The sequence below is a fragment of the Phascolarctos cinereus genome, unplaced genomic scaffold (genome assembly GCF_003287225.1).
Source record: "Phascolarctos cinereus isolate Bilbo 61053 unplaced genomic scaffold, phaCin_HiC Scaffold_5;HRSCAF=322, whole genome shotgun sequence".
In the NCBI taxonomy this organism is placed as follows: Eukaryota; Metazoa; Chordata; class Mammalia; order Diprotodontia; family Phascolarctidae; genus Phascolarctos; species Phascolarctos cinereus.
Window position 1 is genome coordinate 337,812,483 of NW_027555958.1, and position 23,801 is coordinate 337,836,283.

The following is a 23,801-nucleotide window of genomic DNA, read 5'->3' on the forward strand; positions in this document are numbered from 1 at the left end:
CGAAGATATTTAGCTTTCTGATGGCACGTGTAACTAGCATTAAATCTGTACTCCCCGCCCCAAAATACAACTATAATTTGCTAAAAAGAAAAATTCATTTTTCATTCTTTTGATGAACAATAAACAAGAAATAAGGAAAATATTCCCCCATTAGCTCACTAAAATATTTCTCACAAGGGCCCAATTTAACACATACCTCTTAGGATCAGAAATAGCCAAGTGCAAATGACTTTTTACTGGGCAGGCATGGACGTCACAAGGATAATCTTTGGCTTTCCTGTATCCAAATTTATCTTGCCTTCTTTCTTTCACTTATGGGTGTTCGGATGGTTTGTAACATAGGACTGGTTTTCTAGTCCAGATCCTCAATTTCATCAGTTTAAGAAACTCCTGCTACAGAAACTCTACCCCTATGGATCAGCAACTTTTCTATAACCTTCTATAAATTTCTCCAAGTTTTTTTTCTTTCCTTTCAATGTTTAAGTGGTCTGCTCCACTCCATAATATTTCTATAATGCTTCATTTCTTCCAAAGAAGCTTGCACTTTGCTATTTGTCTTAGCTCTCAGTATCTACCCTCTTCCTCTAATTATCTGCAGACTAGTTACAACACTTCTTTAACATGCTCAGAGCAGAAAGCCTGAGGAGCTCCACAAAAGCCTTATTCCCCCTGGTGGAATGGCCTCCCCTTCTCCCCCATTTTTAGTCACCAAATCATCATTTTAAGGCTCTCAGTTCTTAAGATTATAAAACTAGAACAGATTTCAATGCTAATGAAGAGAAAATATGACTTTTTTAATGAAAAGTTTTATAAACAGGTCATAGCAAATTATTGGGGCCACTCTATAGTTCAGAAACACTTAAGACAGTGTTTGGTCTAGAATGTCCCAATATGTACCAGATGCTAGGCTTTAGTTTTCCAACTGGTTTGCCTATAGAAAAAGAGCTTGATCAGCCTAATCCCCCTCTGATGTCATGATGTCAAACCCTGGTGTTTCAACGTTCAAGAAAGTAAAAAAACGACGACGACAAAGATTTGAAGGTATAGAGGAGAAACAAATGAAGACAATGGAGAAAAGTGCAAGGAAGCAAAGGGTAAGATATACTTGCTCTAAAATGTATCAGGGTTGGAAGAGACTTCACCTTAGAAATCTAATCCAACACATACCTGAAAAGGAGTTCCAAAAAGGTCACAGAGTCTCCAATTTAAAGACCTCCAATGACGGGGAATTCACAGTTTCCTGAGATAAACCTACTAGTCTACTTTTGGATAGCCAACTGTCAGAAAATTTTTCTTCACTAATTTTTAAAAAGAAAAACTCATCAGGGTAATAGTAATAGGCCAGGGAAACCATTTTGGAATACGTAAATATTTGTGACTAGTAAGACAAACATGTATGGAAAATACACCATAACTAAGTGGCTTTGACGACGAGGAAGATAATCATAGAGCAGAAAAGAACTCAGATTTCAGCAGTTCTGCAATAAAGCAGTCTGTCCTACACAATCAGAGCTGTAAGTGGCAGAACAGAACTAGAACACGTTTCTTGACTGTTACTAGTTCAGTGCTCTTTCCAATAACTCTGATTTGCAAGATAAATATCCAGGACTCATAAGCTTATTTTAAATAAAATAATTTTCAAGGGTTTTTTTTGGTTGTTGATAGCTGTTGTCTTATACACCAAAAATATCTCCTAAATGTATGCATGATTATCTTTATGAACAGGAAATATTTCACATCCAGTGACTTTCACAGCTTGTTAGCTTTGGTAAATTAAAAAAAAAGTCATCAGTTTTCTACTATACTACCATATATACTAAGATAAACCAAATCCACCCATTAGCTCTCTAACATGGAGTGCAGAATTCTTTTTATTGCCTTAACTTTTATTTTTCAAAAATGAGCACTGGGTATTTTTTAACATGTAGTAGTGTCATGTCATATGTATCTTACAACTGCATATTTTAGTAACAAATGAAATTAGTAATATTTAGATAATTCATAGTGTATTTATAAAATGAATTTTTTTTTATCAAAATACACTTCTCACTAAGATAAATAAATAAAATCCAAGCAAACCCACCTACACAAAGTTAGAATCCACTTTGGTAGATTTCAGTGTAATACATAGTCCATAACTAGCATGTTTGCCCTTTCCCCCCATTGCTGCTCATCTTCTGGGCTAAGAATTATTTAAAAATTTTTATTAAGATTTTATTGTGTTGACATGTTTCTCATTCCACGTCATCTTCGGCCAAGCTCTGTACACTCACAATTCTCTATGGAGAAAAAAAAGTAAATATATATAGGTTTCATACAAAAAACATTAAGCCCACCTACATACAAGAATACATTGCTAATCCAGGCATTTGGAAATTGTACCTTACTAGACAATTCACCTTATTATTTTTAAAATATATGGTATTTCATAGTTATGGCCAAGTAGAAAGGTGACCAAATTAAACCTATTTCCATTTGAAAATGCAATACAAAGCCTACCAACACATGGCAGCTTTTCTACTTTGTAACCCACAGAATTAACATGCCATTATTTAAACTAAAACAAAGGGGAGGTAGAAAATGGGACCCCATATTCTTCTCTCCCTGGTAAACAAAACGACACTACTGATCAAGACTTTCAGAACAATTCACCCTGAAAGCATTTCTACTTCAAAGGAATGCAGGCTCACCATAAGATACCCAAGCACTGCAGTATGATTATAACAAGGTATTAATATCTGAAACATTTACAGAGCCTGGTCATCACAGGTTATAACTTCATCCCCTACATAGGCCAATATTTACACAAAGAAATTTAGTTTTCACTCTATACTAAGTTTTCAATACTCCACTGTTCAAGAGACAAAAATAAATAAAAATTAACCTCAAATAATGTTTCTATAAAAGGAGGAAGACAAATTTCATAGGGGAATGATACTACTAGGCATAAGTAATGCAAAGAACCAAATGAAGTCAGTATGTCTTCAATAACACAGAGGTTAAAATTTAGTTTAAGAAAATTCAAAGAATTCTTACAGAAATTGTAATGTACTTGTGGGCTCTTGGTTTTGCTTTACTTTACTCCTTTTCCCCCTTTGTCTAATAATGTGCAAGCTACAAGTGCCTCACGGTAAGTATTCCTAAATTCTTCTTCTAGTGTGGTAATAGTGGCGCAAGAGATCAGGTACATGCACTGTTGCTACTGTAAAAATCAATTTTCTGTGCTGTTAACTTCTGATACCATATCCTTCTATGGGCAAGGTCTAAACAGATCTTAACCCTAGTTTTTGGGTCCTCTAGTCAATGGAATTTTTTGTTCCCCAGCTCCTACTCCCACTAAGTATCAAAATCCAGCTAGGAAAGATGATCATTCTGAAGGGTCATTGAAAGGGTACTTAATGATTAAGATTCTGTACTAATGATCTCTTCCCACTTTCTCCATCATGTTTTACATATTATTTATCACTACCAAGAAAAGGCTACTTATAAATTAAAAGGCTGACTTTTGTGTTTCACGATATATAATCTTCCAAATACTAAATGTGCACTCTCTTAAAAAAAATCCTTTAGGCTTCTGGAGCAGAATATAGTACTGTATCACTAGTGACTCTAACATATTCATAACTTATATACTCCAAGTCTTGGAGTGGTACCACTATGATATACCCTCTTTAATATAAAACCTATCAATGAGAGCTGACCCTATAAGTTACGTCCTAAAAGTCAGAGAGGGTATTCCTTGATACAACAAAGGCATGCCGGTTCTAAATATCAGGGGGCTATAACTTTCAGCATATCACTTACCAAGACAGGAAAGTCTTATAGAGACAGCCCAACATAACTTTGTGTCAAAAACAATAAAATTTATGGGTAGGAGCATTTTTAAAGGTTAATGATCTTCAAGGATCATTCTCTCTAGTAATTACACCATTAGGTTGGGTCAACTCAGTATGGCAAAGTTTATAATAGCCAGTGGCAGTAACTATTACATATTAACAAGAAAATTTCATAATCTTATTATTCACTATAGTTTTATGTAATATCATAATATTATTCCATATTATTATTATCCTAATTGGATCTGAGATATATATGCCTGTAATACTATTTCAAATTTATGGCTGAATTTTATTATTTAACTAGGTTTAATAGGAAGGCATTTAAAAGTTCATATTCCAAAAAGATCAAATTTTTCAGATTCTAAATAACCACCATTTCCCTATTACTGCAGAAAATTCCATTTTCTTACCTGGCTAATTGTTGGCAGCTTAGTCAGAAGCATCTGGAACACTGGTGATGGAAGAGTCTGCTGTAAAACTTGCAACAACTGCTGTGGCTGCCCACATACAGCAATGGCATTTGTCAAGTGGTCAACACCCTTTTCATATTCACCTATAAAGGAATTTTCTTTATGTAAATGCTTTTATGGAACCTACAAAGTCTTTTCCTTTAATTATAAACTTCAAATATAAAGCACTTCTTGCTATACTTTAAGTAGAACTCTTTTCTAAGACCTCATTCTTCATAAAATTCTATTATAATAAACCTCACGGGACAATACTATCCCAATTCTTTGAATATAGTGAAATATATCTGTTATATCAATTACATTTTGAAACAAGTTGGCAATTGGAAGGGACGAAGAAGTATGTTTGTTATCTAGAGATTGCTATTTGTTGTGATGAAACTTGTCAAGTTAAACCTAATAATTAAAACCAGAGTATAAACAGTATTTGAACTATAAATTTTAAAAATACAATTTTAATTATTCTTAAGTACCTAGTAAAACTTATCTGATAGTGGTTCATGGGAGGGGTCTGTTCTAAACAATAATTTAAGGAAAATTAATTAAATTGTTCCATATAACAATGTATATTAACATATAATAAATGTCAATTGTATAATGTATATGTAATTTCTGAAGTGCTTAAAAACTTACGCCAACATCCCTCACTCCATTTTCCCCCTGTTAATTCCCCTACCATAACTTTTCATGGCAGACTAATCTCATTTTCTTTTATAGATTTAAGAGGTGGAAAAGACCTTGGAAATGTAGTCAAACGCGTTTACGCTATAGATGAAGAAACCAAGTCTCAAAAGAGTTAATTACTTGCCATGGGTCTCACCGCTACTAAGTGTCTAAAGCAGAAGTCAAATTGGGATCTTCCAGAAGTCCATCCATTATATTAAACTCTCAAAAGAGTACTGTAGATGTATTTTAGCTAGATCATAGCAAAGCATTCAACAAAAGTCTGTCATGCTCTCATGTCTCTGAGAGATAAGTGGACCAGATAATACAGAATGGATAATGTAGTTGTATCAGAACTGGCCTAAATGGTCAGACCCAAAGAGTAATCACTGGTGGTTTAATGTTAACTTTGTTAGTTATTCTCTAGTACTAAAAGTCAGGAAGGCCTAAAGATCAAACTCTCATCTCAGAAACTTAGTCGTTGTGTGACCTCAGGCAATTCACCTAAATTTCTCACGATGACCTCACCTCATTAGGCCTTTTCACCTCTAAATTAATGATCCTATAAATATGCCAGGAATTTATGCTTGGTCTTGTGCTATTAAGTATCTTCACCAATGGCCAGCATAGTCACAGAATGTATTTATTAAAAAATTTAACTGACAAAGCTGAGACGAATAGCTAATACTTTGAATAAACTTAAAATCCAAAAAGTTCTCAAATGGCTACAGCATAAATTAAAATCCAGTAAGATTAAATGTAATGGGGATAAATGTAAATTCTTGCTCTCAGGTTTTCAAAATCAGCTTCACAAGTCTAGAGAACAGACTGACAAAAGAAGTCTGGGGATTTAGTCAACAATATGACATGGCCACTAAAAAACCTAATGCAACATTAGGCTGCATTGAGAGGTATATTATCCTCAAAACTATACCTCATTAGGTGATATCTAGCACCTTATTTATATTCAGTTTTTAGTGCTACACACTGATTGATAAGCTAAAAACCATTCAGAGGAAGATGGACTAGGATAGTACCTAGATCATGACACACAAGTACATCAGTGGAAGGAAATGAGAATGTTTAGCCTTGGAGGAGAGTTGGGTAGAGTCATATAAGCCGTTTTAAAAATTATTTGAAGGACTGTCACATGTAAGTTATTAGACTCATTCTGCTTGGTCCTAAAGGGCAAAAACTGTAGCACTGGTGTAAGCTGCAAACCAAATTTAGTCTTTACAGAAGGAAAAATTTGCTAACTATTAAACCTACCCAAAAATGTACTGGGATTATCATCTCAAGAGCTAGTGAGCAGCCTACTCCTAAGAGGCCTTCCAAAAAAGGCAAAAGAATGACTACTTATTAAGTGTTGTAGGAGACATTCCTGTTCAGCTATGGGGTTTAAGTCAGATAGCCTCTGGAATCTCTCAACTCTGAAATTCTGGCTTGACAGATCATACAAAGTTTATTCTGAATTTAATAAGATTTAAATGTGAACATAAAAATAATATGGCAATAGCCACCCAACCTGGCAGAATGCCAGACAGAAATGTGGAGCTCTGAAATAAAAGCTCATGACCTGCTCAAGTAAATAAAGGAACAGTGAGGTAGTATAGTGGAAAAAACAATGAAACCACAATCAAATAATTTCATTTTGAATCCTAGTTCTGCCACTTATTTTTGAGACCTTAGTAACGTCACTTTCTTTAGACATAATAAAATGAGAAACTGCCAAAGTCCCTTTAGCTCTAAAATATATGAGCATATGATCCACTATCCTCAGCTGAAAATGTTGTCTCCTAATTTCCCCAGAGAATTATGCCCTGACTTTATCATACTTATCTTTCAACTTGCTGCATCTCAAACAGATTGTGTCAATCAATAAGCATTTATTAAGTGCCGCAGAGGCTTTTAGAGTCTATGATTCTTCTTTTGAATTGAACATAATCATGAAAAAAATCTGATTCTTTTAGTGATACTTACCTTGGGCTAGTAACTCCTCACCAAGCTGTATTTCTTCAAGAAAGAACTTCTGAACAGCTTCTGCATCTTTAAGGTCAGGTAACTATAATGCAAAAAGATCTTAATTTAAGAAACTATCAAAACGAGTAACCAATATTTTTAAAAAACTATATTTCAATAAAATCTGAAAGCAAAATATTACAGAAAAGGTTATTCTCTAAAAAACAAAAATTTACTTTTCAGTGTTGCTTATAAGGAAGTTTCTTCAAATAGCACCTTTATAAATGGATTCAGAAAAACATACACTTATCACAGTTCTAAGAATAGTGCCACAAAAATATAAGTCTACTAATGTAATGAACCAGTTTTACACAGGAAAACTCAGGCTTCTGTTTGATCATTCATTTTTGCAGAATTAAAAACTAAGCTTTTAAAATTTATCACTACTTTCAAACACATTTAATGATGTAGAATATCAAACAGACCATTTGAAACTAGATAGTCAATTTAGGCTTTTAATTTAGGCCTTTTTAAAAAAAATTCTAAAAGCTTAATAATATTCTGAATGTATAAAGGGTTTTGCTAAAGGTTGATCATAACTCTACAAAACTATGACTTGAATGTAGTCAGCTGAAATCAAAGCATTTCTGATAGTGCATTTATTTTTCAACAGTTATACCAACCCAGCACAGGGAGATAAGACTATAGGCAAAAACTAAAATACTGATGTACTTAATTCAATAAACATTGAGTATGTAGTGTGTCCAAGGTATGGTGCTGAAAGTTGGGGATATAAAGATAAGTGACACAGTACCTGATGAAAGTGCCTAAAGTTCAAGTCCCATGTCTTTTTGAGAGGCCTTTCCGTTAGAGCCTTCCTAACCCCTAAAATCATCTTGTATTTAGTTTTTATACATCTTTTACTTACTTATTTGTGAACTAATTGCATCACCCAATAAAATACAACCTCCTTCACAGAAGGATTTCTTTCACTTTGGTATTTCTATCTTCTCAAGCACAGTGCGTGGTTGATAGAAAGCACTTAATAAATGCTTGTTGATTGACAAAATCTGTTTGAGGTGCAACAAGTTGAAAGATAAGTATGATAAAGTCAAGGCATAATGCTCTGGGGAAATCAGGAAAGAATCAGGAAAAGGTTCCACAAAGGCAGTACTTTGTACACTGAAGTTAAGCAGGGATGAGAGATCAGTCTACATAAACTCATGGAGATCAGGGCTTTTTCCAAGACTTAGTTCAAATCTCACATTCTACAGGAAGTCCTATCCCAGGTTTCCACTGCTCTAGGGCCATCTTCCCTCAGATTATCTTCTACCTACTCTGTATATAGGTGTACATAATTGAGTGCATATTGTCTTTTCCCATAGAACATGAGCCCTTGAGTGTAGGAACTTTGTTTTTGCCTTCCTTTCTCAGTCTAGTGCTTCAAACAGGGCCTGGCAAGCATTAGGCACTTAATGAAGAAAATATCAAGGGGAACAATGTGAAATAAGGCTAATAATAAGGCTGTACCCATATTCTAAGAAGTATATATAAAAGGCTAAGTTTTTATCTAATTCTTGAGGCAACAGGGAGTCAAGGAAGAACTGTGAGCAGAGAAATGCCACAGTCAAGTTTATATATCCAGAAGGTTATTTTGAAAGCTGTGTGGAAAAATGGATTGAAGGAAAACAGGGAACAGAGACAAAGAAAATCATCATAACAATAGTTCAACTCATTAATAAGAGAGATGAAGCAGGATGGTGGCAGTATTAATGAAGAGAAGAGGAAGGATGTGAGACGATGTGCAGGTACAACCAACAGAATATGACAGCACTGGTGGGACTGAAGATGTGGCTCAAGGAACAGAGTTGGGGAGAGAGGGAGAGACTGATTTGGAATTTATCTGTATAAAGAACATAACCAAACCTATGGAGATGGACCTAGGCTCAGAACCTTGGGAGACCAATTAAGAAGAGAATCAAGGAAAGAAAGACTATTCAGGATAAGGGGGTAGTCAACAATATAAAATGCTAACAAAAGTCTAGGGCAATGAGGACTACCTAACAAATAAGCTGTCATTGGTTATCTCTAGAAAACAAATACACTATACTAGTAGGGTTAGAAAACAGATTGTAAAAGATTAAGAATTGAATCCGCACTACTCTGATAGCTTAGCAGTATAAGGGAGGGGAGATATAAAGCTACAGTCTGAGGGATGGGTCAAGAATAGAGATTTTTAAAAATAAAGTACCTATATTCTTTTTTTCTTCTGTTTTGTCTTCTCTTTCTTGTGGTTCCTCCTCCTGTTTCTAATTCTTCCTTTCAACATGACTAATGTGAAAATGTTTAATAGGAATGTATATGTATTGCCTATGTCATATTAAACGCTGTCTTTGGGAAGGAGGGGGTGAAAAACACAGCAATGCAAGACAGCACATCGAATTCGGAGCACAACAAACAGTTCAATTTGGCCAAAATGATTATGTCAAAGGGAATGATGTGAAATTAAGACTGAAAATACAGGTTGGATCCAGACTGATGGTATCAAACATCAAGCTAGAAAGTTCCTACTGTACCTGAGGACAGGCAGCCACCAAGCATCTTTTTTTAAAATTGCTGAGTTACAAGGTCAAATCTATGCATGATCCCTGAGGATGAAGATGGGGGGAAGACAAGGAAAGAGTTATAAAAAGCAGGCAAGGTCATCTGCTAAGACAGAGAGGGTAGGAGTGGAGTTGGAAACTTGAGGACAAGCTGCTATGGGAAGTGGCCCAATTAAAATTACATAATATGAAGCCTTAATGAACCCAATATTCATCATTTCTTAACTAGCTCCAGCAATGATCAGTAGCTTGGCAGTAGTAGATGAAGATGGTGAGGCTGACCCAGTACTGAAGATGAGCAGAGCATGTTTCTATTATTTATCCCACTGATACTGAACAGTACTATATTGGTTACCTGCAGTTATACTTTTAAGTTCAGAAAAGGCTGGGGAGAATCTGAAATATTTTATTAAGTATAGGACAGCAAGCTTTCAAGAACAGGAAAAAATAAAATTAGAAGGGGCTAGGTTAGTCATTTATCCCATAACCTCTATCTTCAGGTAGGACTACATACAAACCATTTCAAATAACATAGATGTATTTTTAGTACCCTCAAAATAATAAATACTTGAATTCTCTTAACTTTATCAATGGGCAAAACATGTATGGTTTAGAAAATATCTTACTATATACCTAATTTTTTCATATTATAGTTTATAGCCACTTTTAAAGAAAGATGGTAATAATTACTCTCCTCTAACATTCGAGAATTTTAATTTGCCTTACAACAACGCTAGTCTTCTTCACACCTCTGTTGAAAACACTTCAGCAGGAATCTGATCACTACTAAATAATCACTTCCTAGGTTCTATGGATTATCCTCACATATTTACACCTTTGCTAATAATTAATAAACTGTGAAATAAAAATGGTGCTAACAAAAGTCAAAGCCTTCCAAGAAATCATTCTACTCTTGGCTTTGGTGGGAAAAGGAACAGGAGGGGAAGCAGAATAGTACTGCAGAATGTGTGCTGAATTGGGAATCTAAGGACCTAGGGCTTAAATCTCAACTATGACATTTACTACATGTACAGCCTTGGTTAAGTTGCTTAATATCCCAGGGCCTGTTTTCTCAGCTCTAAAAGAGCATTCTTGTCCTTCAACTCAAGTAAAACGAATTGGGATTTGAAAGAATTAGAAACTGTGAACAAGGCAAGAAACTGAATGGGGAGCAAGGGGAAAAGTTATCTGGGTAGATTTAGAAGTTGAAGGAATCAAGTTAATCAGCCTAAAGCAGGGGTGGGGAACCTGTGGCCAGGCCATATGTGGCCCTCTAGGTTCTCAAGAATGGGCCTTTGACTAAATCCAAACCTCAGAGAACAAATCCCCTTAATAAAAGGATTTGTTGCGTAAAACTTTGGACTCAGTCAAAAGGCCACACCCAAGGAACTAGAAGTCCACCAGTGTCCTGGAGGCCACAGGTTCCCTATCCTGACCTAAGGTTAAAGAAGAAATAAAGGAAAATAAAGATGCTAACATGAAAAAAAAAATGGGGTGGGGAAGGGAAACCACAAGAAGACCCAAAGCAATAGAAAAGATTCCTGAATTGTGTCAGGAGGTTGGAAGGTAGAAGAATGTAACAAAAAGAAATAGAAAGAATAGAAGGGGAAACAAAGGGAAAGATAAGCAATAGGTAAGGCTTTTCTCCAAAATAAGGGAGCTGAACCCTCTAAGGAGGAAGCAATGGCTCTTTTCCTCCAGAAAAAGATGACAGGAATCTATAAATGTTGTCAGGTTGGAGATCATCCAGTAAGAGTCAGAGGAAGAAGATGAAAAGTAATGTTTGGTAATTAAATGCTGAGGGTTAGGGTTACTACGTGTTGACCTGATGACAAGAGAGAGTTCTGCTAGTTTCTGAGTACACATATAATTCAAGTTGTGACAGAAAAGTTCCAAGACTTTTCAAGCTGGGAAGATTACTTACTACCAAATTCTGTTTATTCATATAAACAGATATAGCATAGCACAAATGACACTGCCACAAGAAATCTACAAAACATTGTTTAAGATAAGAAAGTCTTAGGTAAGAAACCAAAGGATCATAGTGGGTACAGACAATGTTTTCATAACTGCTACTAATCAAAGGCAAAGTCTCAGGAGAATAAGACAGATCTGGGAAGTGAACAGATGATAAAGAATATGGAATCCAAGAACAAGATTTGAATTCTGGACTGTAACTTAAAATATAGGAGTACACTTAACAAAGGCTCATACTTACCTAGAGTTCAGTAAATTAAGTCAAAAAGGCTCTTAAACTAAAAAGGGAAAAACAGAAAATTGTCGACCTATGTCTACCAAGCTATACGCCACAAGACAGAAAGAAGAGCTAGAGACACACCTACAAAAAGGACAACATTCAAGTCAACAGCCACTATAGCAAATCCATGACCTCAAATGTCTACCCACAAATACACAAGGAATGCACAAGGCAAAAACAGACATCCTCATAGGATAAGGCAAGTTTGATCTTATAAGACCAAAAAACTTAGACAGGTGTATGAAAATCCCAATAGGACTATAGCTCTGGAAGGGTATACTTCATTCAAGAAAGTGTAATTAATGGCCATCCATGGAAGTTTAAAAATTCCTTTTGTCATGAGGTTCTACAATGAAGGCTGAATGACCATCTATTGGACATGTTGCCTAATTCAAATAGAAATGATCTGTCTGTGGTATACTGACCTAGAAAACCTCAAATTAACATTATCTAAGTTTTATTTATGTTTATTTATTTTGTTAAACATTTTTCAATTACATTTTAATCTGTTTCAGGCAGGAAATTTTGCCAACCAGCTGTAAGAGTTTGACACTTCACATATTACACCATGATACTTCTCAAAACAAAAAATCACTATCACCATCTGCCTATGGAAAAATTTTTGTGAAGGAAAAAGCTCAAAAGACTCAATGTAATATGCAATGTAACCCCCCCAAACACATTTTATCCGATAAAAATTCCTTCCACACAGAATGACTGCCCTAAACTTGCAAACAAAAAAAGCAAAATTTAATGACTTGGATTTAATTTTTCTTTACTGAGCTCAACTTCTGGCAAAGATAACACTAAAAAGGGAGAGGAAAAAAAGGCCATATAGCAAGCTATCAACAAGACAGTATGAAGTAGTAACACTACAAAAGGCTTCAAAAATCAAAATCTGAGTTCTAAGCTCTAATAATTTAGGACCTCCTGTAATGCCTTGAGCAAGGGCTTGATTTGTCATTCACCTATAAAATGAGGCACTAGATGAACCCAGAGAATCAAATACATTTTACAGTCCATCTAGTTCAAATACCTTCATTTTGCAAATAAGGAAACTGAGGATGAGGAAAGATGGTTTGCTCAAAGTCACAAAGGTAGTAGAAGCAGATATGGGAGTTGAACCTGGGTCCTATGCACAACTCTAATGACTACTCCCCACAAAAAACGCTGATAAATGGATCCATGTTAATCCACCACACCAAATGTCCTTGTCCTCATCAACAATTTTTACTGATGACCAAACAAGCATAGATGGAATGCTTACCAAATGTATAGACAGACAAAACTGACAGATAACAGAATTAGCATTTATAGCTAGAAAGGGTCTCACAAGTCATCTAACCCAAACCCATCAATTTTTGAAAGGGGAATACTGACAAGTTGAAATGAAGAACTGAAATTGGTATGACAAATTAAATCAGGACAAATCTAAAGTCCTGCTTATTTTAGTACTTCAAAGATCTGTGCAGTTCATCAGTATAAGTGCTCCCTCCATTAATGGAGTTTGCTAGGCTGATGCTCAAAATTAAAGATGTAATATATCAACAGGATCTGAAGTCTTTCCAGCTTCACAGGACTTGCCAGAGTTAATACTGCTGGTACAGCCTTTGGAAAGTCAGAAGCAGCATCACTATGATATAGTAAGACATCCAAGTAGTAATTTAATGGAGGATAAAGTCCCACACTGAAGTTAAAACAAACAAATGCACAACTATGGCCCTAGTCTAAATAGATGATCATATATAAAAGACTTGTGGTTTCAGGTCAGTCTTTAAATGACCGAAATGACTATTTCTAAATACCAAACTATACTTTGATATTACTATGGAAAAATTTTATATACAATACCTTGAAATATCTCCATTCCTAAAAAATATATACATTTAAATGTATTTTAAAGTCTATTTTAATACATTTTTACATAACACAGTCTGTATAAATACAGGTTATTGGCATTACCTTGGAAAGCCCAGCTCTCTCTTTAGCAAGCTTCTGTTTCTTTCTTCCTGCAACAGATTTAATACACGTTCACTTTATGATCAATGAAAATAGTGATTAAACAGTAGTGGTTGAATGTTTAAAGGTATAATCTGTTACTTAAAGCCTCAGTCTCCTCATCTGTAAAATGAGGCTAAGAGCTGCAAAAACCTACCTCACAAGGTTAACATCAGAGAGTATAACATAATATGAAATAATTTTACTGTTCTACCAACTTGAGGTATTACTTTAACTCATATGTTCTTTTAAACAAATATTAAAGATCACAGAGAATGATTATGTTCTTGAGCTAAGATGTATGTCTCTATGAATATATTCTATAGAATTCTCTTCTTTCTTTGACCTATCCCAGCCATAAAGTCAAGATGTAACCACAGTATAAAGTGAGTTACATATACCATATTCAACACTGACACATAGACACTAAACAGCCAGGTTTAAATATCATTTGATAATGCCCAAAGCAATATTAACCTAAGTAATATAATTAGTTATGCAAAGGTTATATATTAAGAGGTTACCAACGTCACAATAAGACTGACCCTGAGACTAACTTGAAAGAATAGTAAATAGATAAGCTATTATCTATTTAGTAGTAGGTAAAATACTTAGTAGTATTTAATAGCACAGACAAGATTTCATAGTTCACAGGCTAGTTGGGGAGGCAAAAACTAGCATATCTGATAGATTATTCAAGTCAAACAAGCAAAAATAAACATGATTTTTTTTTTTGCAGAACTACAAAATAAGGTTACTTGAACCAACAGACACGACTTTTAATTGAATAGACAAGGCAGTGTAAAAGTCCATTAGAATGAAACTTAAATCCCAGTGTCTCTGGCTCCTGTAACTGCATAACATGAAATTTTGGTGGGTTATTTGGGTTTGGGAAATGGAGAAGGAGCTGCTTTTAATTGACTATTAATAAAAGCAATCTATTATACTTCTTTCTACCCTTATTTCAAATTTTTAGAAATAAAAATTTTGGCTTCAATATATAAGGAAATATTAAGATAAATAGAAAACTCCAGTGGCTTTCTATTATGCTAAGATCAAACATAAACTCCTTTGGCATTTAAAATCAACAACCTAACTCCAACCTAGTTTTATAGCCCTATTATTCATTAATTTCCTTTATATCCTCTACAAACCTGCCAAGCTGGCCTTCTTGCTGCTCCTCACATGACATACTCCCATTTCCTGTCTGTGACTTTGCGCTGGCTGCTCTTGATGCCTCCTTCCCAGGATCCCTAATTTTCTTCAGAACTCACTTTAAGGATCACTTTCTATGAGTCCAACCAACTGCTAGTGCACCTCCCCCACTCATTACTTTGTATTTATTTTATATATACAAATATATATCCATGTCTTCCCCAAAGGAATATAAGCTCTTAGGAAGCAAGGATTGTTTCATTTGTCTCTGAATCCCCCATGCCTGGCACATGAAGGAGGTGCTAATTAATACAATTTGAAATTGTTACATTACTTTCAAATATTCTATCATTATATCTCTACCCACAAGTAGAGACAAATGTTAAACTGAAAAACCAGGAATGAACACCTAAGTTACTGGCTTGGTCATTGCAGTCAAGATTAAAACTCAGATGCAGGATAGTAAAGGACAAAGAGCAGTGGTCCTGAAGTCAAAGTACCTGCCTCTGAACCTTATAAGTTACATGACCTTAGTCAAGTCATCTAATCTCCCTGGACCTCAGTTTTCTTCTCATCTCTAAGATGATGGAGCTGACCTAGATGGCCTCTTACAGCTTTATATATCTTTTGGATAACTCATGAAATAGCTAAAATTGGAATGATTCACACTACAAATTTACTACAGTGTAGATAAAAATGTGAAAGCTGGCTGAACTGGATGTTTCCAATTAACTGAATAACAGAAATAGTTAATATGTATTGTTCTAAGGCTAACAAAGCTTTTACGCATATTATCTCATTTGAACTTCACAACAATGCAGTAAAGTGGTTACCTTTGTCCCCATTTTTTAGATAAGGAAACTGAGGCTGACAGAGGCTGACTTGCCAAGGAACACAGAACTTGAAAGTTTCCGAGGGTAAAATTAGAACCCAAGTCTTCCTGACTCCAGGTCCAGCAATCTGTCCATTATACCACCTAGTTAGCTCTAAATGATTCAATTTACGCAATTTGAAAACACTCAATGAATTCAATAAAGTGAGAAACTCCCATGTAGCAATGCTCATAAGTAAGAATTTAAATATGGGCATTAGGTAATGATTTAATTAGGTAAATTTACTGATACAATGAATTTGAACAATGCCTATCTAAAGTCAACACAAATGTTTATGTTAACATGTTAATGAGGCTGGCTAAACAAACTGTAAACTATTTGCCAATCTCCTCAACTACAACTTTTTATCAAGAATACAATCTAAAATGACTAATTTTAGGCATCTTTGATCTCAGGCACAAGGCCACAGGAATACACACTCAGGATTTAGATGTAAAGAAGAATTTTATTACCTAGTGCATTGTCTTCTTCATTTTACAGATGAGGAAAATGAATCCCAGAGATGTCATACCCTAGGTCACACAGTAAGCAGCAGGGCCAAGATTTAAATAATCCTAGGCCTCTGGCTACAAAAACAAGGGATCTTTCCAATACACTATACATCGGCCAAATGAAGTAATGTAAATATCAGAAATAATGAGGCATATATAATCCAGTTATCCCTCCTAAAATAAGTTTTATCTTGCAAAATAATGATTGTTTAAAATGGCTTGTTTCATTTTTACAACGGCAAGTAGATGGCAAAGTTATCTCATAAATAAAACATCTTAGGTAAAAACGAAGCCTGACTACTCCAAATTTCCAAACTTAGAAAGGAGGTTATCTTAGATTTAAAATTATGGCAATGGCTTTTCTCTCCCATGGTGTATACCCAATTCTGCCCTTTTTAAAAAATGAAAGTATTTCTCATAAGATGTTTAACTTCAAACTCGTACTATCTTTTAAAAGAAGTCAACTAAAATTCTGTAGCACAACCATTAACTCTAAATATCTAGGTGATGGCACAGTGAATATAGTACTGGGCCTGGGGTCAGGATACCTAGAGTTCAGATTCAATCTCAGACACTACCCTGTGTGACCCTGGACAAGTCACTTAATCTGTTTGCTTCAGATTCCACAACTGTAAAATAGAGATAACAGCAGCACCTACCTCACAGGGGCATTTCGAGGATCAAATGAGATAATATTGTTGAAGCATTTAACACAGTGCTTGGAACACAGTATGTGATTTATAAATGCTTATTCCCTTTCATTTTCCTTCCCCTCTTCTCTGGCCTTTCTTCAGTTCTTCTATGTAAAAAAATTCTTCCCTGTTTCTTCAAGGTGCCCACCACTACCTTTATTAGGGCATTCCCTAAGGAAAAGGAGGTGACAGCTTTAAAACAGAAAAGACTTCAAAATGGGACAAGGGGTAGAAAAACATTCTACTGATGTCCAGCCTTTCCTCAACTTAAGTTTTTAAATCTTTATCTAGGTTATAAACACTCATTTGGATAAACCCTGCCCCTTCCCCAAAAGAATGTAAAGTTCTTGAGGTCAGGGACTGTTTCTTCTGCGACTTCCTAACCTCACTCCCAACACTATGTGTGAACTGTTGAAATGAATAGAATGCGGTATGTTAGAAAGCCAAAACTATCCTGGTTTGGCTGGAATATCTAAAGAATAAGGTGAACTAAGGCAGGAAGGTAGTGTGGTTCTAGATTGGGGGAAAGTAGGGGAGCAGGGTTCCAAAGACAAAGGAGTTTTCATTTTACCTGACAGGCAATGAGGTGACACTGAAGAGTTAGAAACAGTGACAAAACTATAGCTATGCATAACAATTATAAGTGGCATGAAAGATCAACTGGAACGGGGAGAGTAGACAGAAAAAAACTCTATTACGACACTACTGCCAATTGGCAGGTGGTAACGAAGGCCTGTACTACAATGGAGGCAATGGAAACAGACAAGATAGCAGCTTTCAAGATCCGCTCAATTTGGTTAACTGTGTATGAGATGAAAATTAGTACCAAGACAAAGATAATCCTCAGATTTCAAACACAGAAGACTTGGTGAAGGGTGGTAACACAAAAAGAAACAAAATGAGAAATAAGGGCGGAAATAAGGAGGTAAATATTATATACTAAATTATGTATATATTGAATTTTAAGTACCAGGAAGACATTCAAATGGAGATATCCTATAGGCAGTTTGGAGATGTGGGTCTGGAGAACAGGACTGAGGATTTAGATTTGGAGTTAACTTCATTGAGGTGATAATTGAAGCCATAAGAGTCAAAGATTTCAGAACAGCATTGAATATGGCCAGAGAAGACAACCAAGACAGTGGTTTGGAGAATAAACACATTAAGGGGATAGAGAAAAGAATGAACAGCCAGTAAAGCCATTAAAGAGAACAGAAGATAATCAAAGGAATGTAGTACCACCAAAGACTCAATGGTGTCAAAAACTAAAAAGGGGAAAAAAGGGCACTGAACTAATCAAATCATCGTTCTTCAATTCAGGAGAATGGTAAGGGTAGGGCAGACAGCTACAGACACTGGACACAAGAGATTTGGGTTCCAGTCCTAATTAATGGGCAATTACTTAACTTTTCTAGGCCTCACATTCCCCAGATCTAAAATGAGAGAGCTGTATCTCTTGAAGTCCCTCCTTACTCTAACTTCACAAAATTCAAAATTACCTTTTCTCTACCATTTACACAAAAGTCTGTATATAGTCTTCACTTGGTCCAGGGGAAGAGGTGCAAAAAGGCAAAGTCAGGGAATCTAGCACAGTGCCTAGCACATAGTAAGCACTATATAATTGTTAACTATTATTATACACTATAAGATTTGGATGATTTTGCTGAACTGTTTCTCCTACTCCCCTTCCCCCCTATCCCTACCTTTGTCTTTTTAAATGTAAGTTGCTAGGTAACATGGGGACTGCTGAATTTGGTGTCTGGAAAGGAGTTCAAATCCTGCCTCAAATGGGTGTGTGACCATGAAAAAACATTTGGCCTCTCTCAGCCTCAGTTTTCTTATTAGTAAAATGAAGATGATAATAATAGCACCCATCTGGTAGGACTGTTGTGTGGTTCAAATGAGATACCATGTGTAAAAAGTGTCTTTGCAAACCTTAATGTTAAAAAAATAAAAAAAGACAAATGAAGCTTTTTTTGGGGGAGGGGGATGGAGGTGGTCAAGACTTCTGTTTTCAGTTCAAAGAATTCAAAAAGGGAAAGTGGCCATTTCTCAACTTGTTTCAATGTGGTAAGTTTATTCGCCTAGTTTTAGAACTAGGGCGGAAAATCTTGTAGGCATGAACTCCAGTTATTTAGCAAGTGAAAAAAGGATGTTTGTAGAAGGTCCTTTTAACTACTAATAATTCAAAGGTTTTAAAGTACTGAAAAGCTATTTTTTGTATGCAAACTTAAAAAGATTCTACTCAGAATCAAATGAAGCTTCCTATTTAATGGGCCAAGAAGTTTTCGACAAATCTTCAACCTGTGGAAACAACTAATCTGCCGAGCCCCGACCCCCCCCCCAAAGTGCTAACAAATGTGCCTGAGAAGTTGCCAGTTTGGGAGGGGGTTTGGGGGGGAGGGGAAGATGATAGAGAAGAATTAACTATGGAAAATAGCTGCCCTCATCTTCACAAAGGGAAATCAATCCTGCCCTAGAAGCTGCAAACAAATTATGATCTTTCAAAATTGTCTGCCATTCCCATGATTCAGTGACTCACATTCCTACCAAATGAAGTCCAATGATCTCATCAACTTTACACTTAAACGCCTTTGAGACAGTTTTAAATGAAAAAAAGTCACGTTCAATATTTTTTTAAAAACGTAACTTACAAACAAATCTAATGTTGCAAACGTAGATACCCCCAAATTAAATCCGGCTAGCAAACACACCATCATCTCTAAAAATTGTCAGATGCGAAATAATGCCAAGTCAGAAGAAAATACTTAGCATTTTGGATTAATCTGTCTGCAATTTTCTGTCGCATTCACTCATATCTTGGAAGCGTCTTCAGCAATGCTACCAAGAGGGTTTAAGAATGCTGTTGGACACTAGCGAATTCCTGAACCTCCTATTCAGCTCCCACGTTACCTGCAGAAATGCTTGGCTGTGCTAGGCCTCATGGCTACTGGGAGAAACGAGGGCAAAAATCACCTGGGTTGACCAAGTAAAGAAATAAGGATGAAAAAAAAAAAACCAAAAATCGACAAGAGGCCTGAAAACTAAAGGCAATTCCAGATGGAGTCAATACTGCCTGGAGTGGGAAAGAAACGATGGACTGGAAGAAATTCTAACCTTTCAAAAGGGTAAAAGGATGATTGAAGCCTGGAAAGATAAAATCAGACCCCTCCCTCCCCGCCCCCGACCAAGGCTTAATCCACTCCACGCCTTCGCCCCACCCACGCACGTGGGACCCTCCGAGTCCCAAAAAGCCCGGCCAGGAAGCTGCCTTGTCCTTCAGAGGCAAACGCCCATAGTAACCTTGACCTCGGCGGCCCAGCTCCTTCCACTGCGCCCACCCCACGCCCAGGTCGGGGCCTCGGCAGAAGGGCGCGGGGCCCACCCCAGGAAGTGGGCAGGAGGGATCCCAGAGGAGGAAAGGGTAGGCTCCGGGGGGGGGGGGGAATCGTGGAGCGTGCGTCACCCGCCGCGGAAACCCCCAAGAGGCACGTGCGCGGAAGGCAGGCCGGGGCGACGAGCACGGCCCCAGTTAGCTAGGGTGTGCGTGGGGCTGCGGAGAGCGCTAGGGCGCGCGCCCGCACAGCAAAAGAGTTTGGTGGGGCAAAGGTAGGCGCGGGGCTGGGGGGTGGGGAGGAGAAAGGTGTGCGAGCTGAGGACCTGGCAGTAGGAGGGGGCGGGGACCCACTCACGCTCTCGGAGCCTGTTCTTGAAGTTGGGGTCGCTCCGTCTCTTGCGGTCAAAGTAAATACAGTAGCCGATGAAGAGGGCCCCGCACACGCCGGCGGCGATCGCGCCGCTCCGGCCCACCATGTTTCCGGCTACTGCTAGCGGTGGAGGTGGCAGCAGCGGCGCCGTCCCCCGCTGACCCCCAAGCCAGGAGAGTAGGCTCGCTCTGCTCCAGTCGAGGGCGGAGACAGCGAGAGAGGGGGAGGGGGAAGGACCCTTCGGCGCCCCACTTCCGCTCTGACGTCGTAAAAGAGCGACGTTCTCTAGACGTCTAGGGCAGAACCTGAGGAGAAAAGGGCTAAATGTTTTGTCCCGCGCATGCGTGGCTGAACTCGGCCCTACCACGTGGGACAAAGTACGCGTTCTAACCGGAGCGGGATATGTTGCAGCTGGTGAATAAAGCGCGTCTTTGCCTTGCGTTTAGGTAATTCTCTAGATAAACATTTGTTAAATGAATGAATGGTAGTGTTTTCTGGAGCAGATATAAGCTCTTAACGAAGGCAGGCACTTGAAGTGGTCACTAAGGAACGCTGCGCCCTGGGCAGGGCTGGCATTGAAATGACCTCCCGACCCCGCCCACCCTGTAGGGACTCTGGTTTTCTCCTTGACGGAGGCCGCCCTACCTTTAGTTCCAGGCTAGCACTGGACAACTTAATTTAAACAGATCTTACCTGAAAAGGGCAACTTCTAACTACTTCTCTGGGCCTCACTCAGCTTCCTCATCTGTAAATGAGTTCCCTTCCAGCTCTCCATCTGTGGTCCTCAAGACCTTCCACAGTTTAGCTCCAACTTATTTTACATTCCAGATTTGTTTCATCTCACTCTCCTTTACCTATTCCGCCTTCATTCACATTCACAATGTCTCCCTTGTATCTAATGTAGGTATCAGACTCAAATAGAAGCAGGGCTACTAAACCATAAATAAGGATCCCTGTCAGTCATATATTGACTTAGAAAACCACATATTAAGATAAACTGTTTTATTAAATTTTTTTGTCACAATTGTCAAATCAAAATTACATTTTCATCTGGCTTGGGCTTGTACTAGAGGTGTTGCGTGACTATGTGGCCTATGTTTGATGCTTCTGCCCTAAGGTATTTCCATTTCTTTGATTCTCATAATTCTCAGAAATCATAGACCCTGCTAGAATTTAAAGGCAGCAGTAGAGATTATCTAAGCCCTTCTCTTTACAGATGAGGAACCAGCCCTGAGAGGTGGCTTCCCTAGGGAGTGGAAGCTCAAGGTTACTTCTGCATTAAATGGGAGAGCTAGGATTGGGAGTCACGTTGCTATTGATACCAAAGTCTCTTTCCACTACATCATACTGATAACTGTCTTTCCAATTCACAAAGGTTCTGTTTCTTCTCTTAATTACCACTTTTTCCCCAGGCACAAGTTCTGTTTCCCTGTTCAAATTACCTTTTACTTACATATATACATGTTACATCTGCTAGTACCACCTTTTCACCTGGTGGACCCCTAGCACAATATAAATCTCCTTATAGGCAGGAACTGTATCCATGGCACCTCTTTGAATGCTTAATGTATGCTGAATTAAATTAAATTCTAATTTACTTTTAAACCTAGGGAATCTAGCTTCATCCCATGCCCTAGTTTCAAACATAAAAAAAGTCTATTTCTAAATTAATATTTGCAATCACAAGGACGAAAGAAGTCTCTACAAATTGTTTTTGGGTTTTTTGGGGGGGAGGGATTCCCCTTGCCTCCATTCTGACTTGAGTTACAAAAGTACTACCATAAGTTAATGCTGTAGACTACACTAAAGAGCCATATGACAATGGTCCCTACCTTCAGAGAGTTTATAATTCTCCAAATGACATTGCACCCCTGGTCACCACCATCACCAGCTGCATTTTCATATGCCTCCCCTCCAGGTGTACAAAGCATAGGTACTTTAAAATGCTTGTTTCCTTCCTTCTCTTAACCTTGATCCTATAGTTCAAGGGTTCTACACTGTAATTGTAATTCAAATCTACACCATCCTCTTCCTTGCCCCCTTATTATTGTGATGCTCATGTTTTACTAATCTCAACTGTGGACCACTTTTACCTCTGTCTCCACTGCTACCCATGTACTGCTCAACAGAATGGAGGAAATCAGGCAAACAAGTCTGCTGAGTCCAGTATACATCTGTTATCTAATTTTTCATGATTCTTACAGATTCTCAATCCCAATCCCCACAGCACCTATTCCAAACCTAAATAGAGACCATTTTCCATGAACTTTCTCTACAACTCAAAACCCCTTGTTATTCTTGACTCCTTTTCTCCTCTTCTAAATAGGAGCCACTTTTCACCAAGGTCAATTCCTCCAGGTATAACTTTGATTCTGTCCCTTTTGTCTTCTCCAGGTGACCACCCTCACAATTATCCCATCTATCTCTCTAGTCTTCTACCTCTCCCTGTTTATCTGTTCTTTCCATACTGCTCACAGACACACTCAAGTCTCCACCATTCTCTAAAAACCTTACAATATCTTACCAACCCCTCTATCATCTTCATCTCTTTCCTTCTGGTGAACTCCTAATGAAAGCTATTTACACGCATTGCCTCCATTTCTGCTTCTCTTACCAGCTTTTCAACTCCCTGTAATCTGGCTTCCTCCTACTTTTGTCACTCAACTAAAAGTGCTCTGTCCAAAGTTACAAATGATCTCTTAACTACTGCATCTAATGGCTTTTTAACTCAACTTTCTTGAAATCTCTGCAGCATTTGACACTGTTGACAACCTCCTCCTAAATATTCTTCCCTCTTAGGGTTTTCATGACACTGCTTTCTCTTGATGCCCCAACATTTCTGACCACTCCTTAGTCTCTTTTTCTGGATCATCATCTATGTCATGACTTCTAACTGTAGATATAACCCAAGGCTCTGTCCCAGATCCTCTTGTCATAATAATAATATTAATAACTAGCATTTATGTAATAATTTAAGGTTTGCAAAGTGCCTTACAAATAATCTCATTTTATTCTCACAAACACCCTAGAAGACAGGTGCTATTATCTCCATTTTACAGATGAGGAAACTGAAGCAG

At 37.4% G+C, this 23,801-nt stretch overlaps 1 protein-coding gene and 1 non-coding gene across 2 annotated transcripts; both read right to left on the reverse strand.

Annotated features, from left to right (window-relative positions):
- Positions 1 to 773: 773 nt before the first annotated feature.
- Positions 774 to 20,982, reverse strand: TOMM20 (translocase of outer mitochondrial membrane 20). Its single transcript, XM_021000407.2, has 5 exons — positions 20,710 to 20,982; positions 13,751 to 13,797; positions 6,950 to 7,031; positions 4,250 to 4,392; positions 774 to 2,279 (listed from the first exon to the last, which is right to left on the reverse strand). The coding sequence occupies exons 1-5, from the start codon at positions 20,828 to 20,830 to the stop codon at positions 2,235 to 2,237; spliced, it is 438 nt and encodes a 145-aa protein (XP_020856066.1). The 5' UTR covers positions 20,831 to 20,982; the 3' UTR covers positions 774 to 2,234.
- On the reverse strand, positions 19,742 to 19,883 carry LOC144458096 (small nucleolar RNA SNORA14). The gene has a single exon (XR_013487648.1). It is a non-coding gene; the product is annotated as a small nucleolar RNA SNORA14 (small nucleolar RNA).
- Positions 20,983 to 23,801: the final 2,819 nt, after the last annotated feature.

Coding starts and splice junctions, on each gene's coding strand:
- TOMM20 (XM_021000407.2), bottom strand. CDS start 20,830: ATGGTGGGCCGGAGCGGCGCGATCGCCGCCGGCGTGTGCGGGGCCCTC. Junction 7,032..13,750: donor AGAGAGCTGGGCTTTCCAAG/GTAATGCCAATA, acceptor TTTGCATTATAG/TTACCTGACCTTAAAGATGC. Junction 4,393..6,949: donor TGAGGAGTTACTAGCCCAAG/GTAAGTATCACT, acceptor ATTCCTTTATAG/GTGAATATGAAAAGGGTGTT.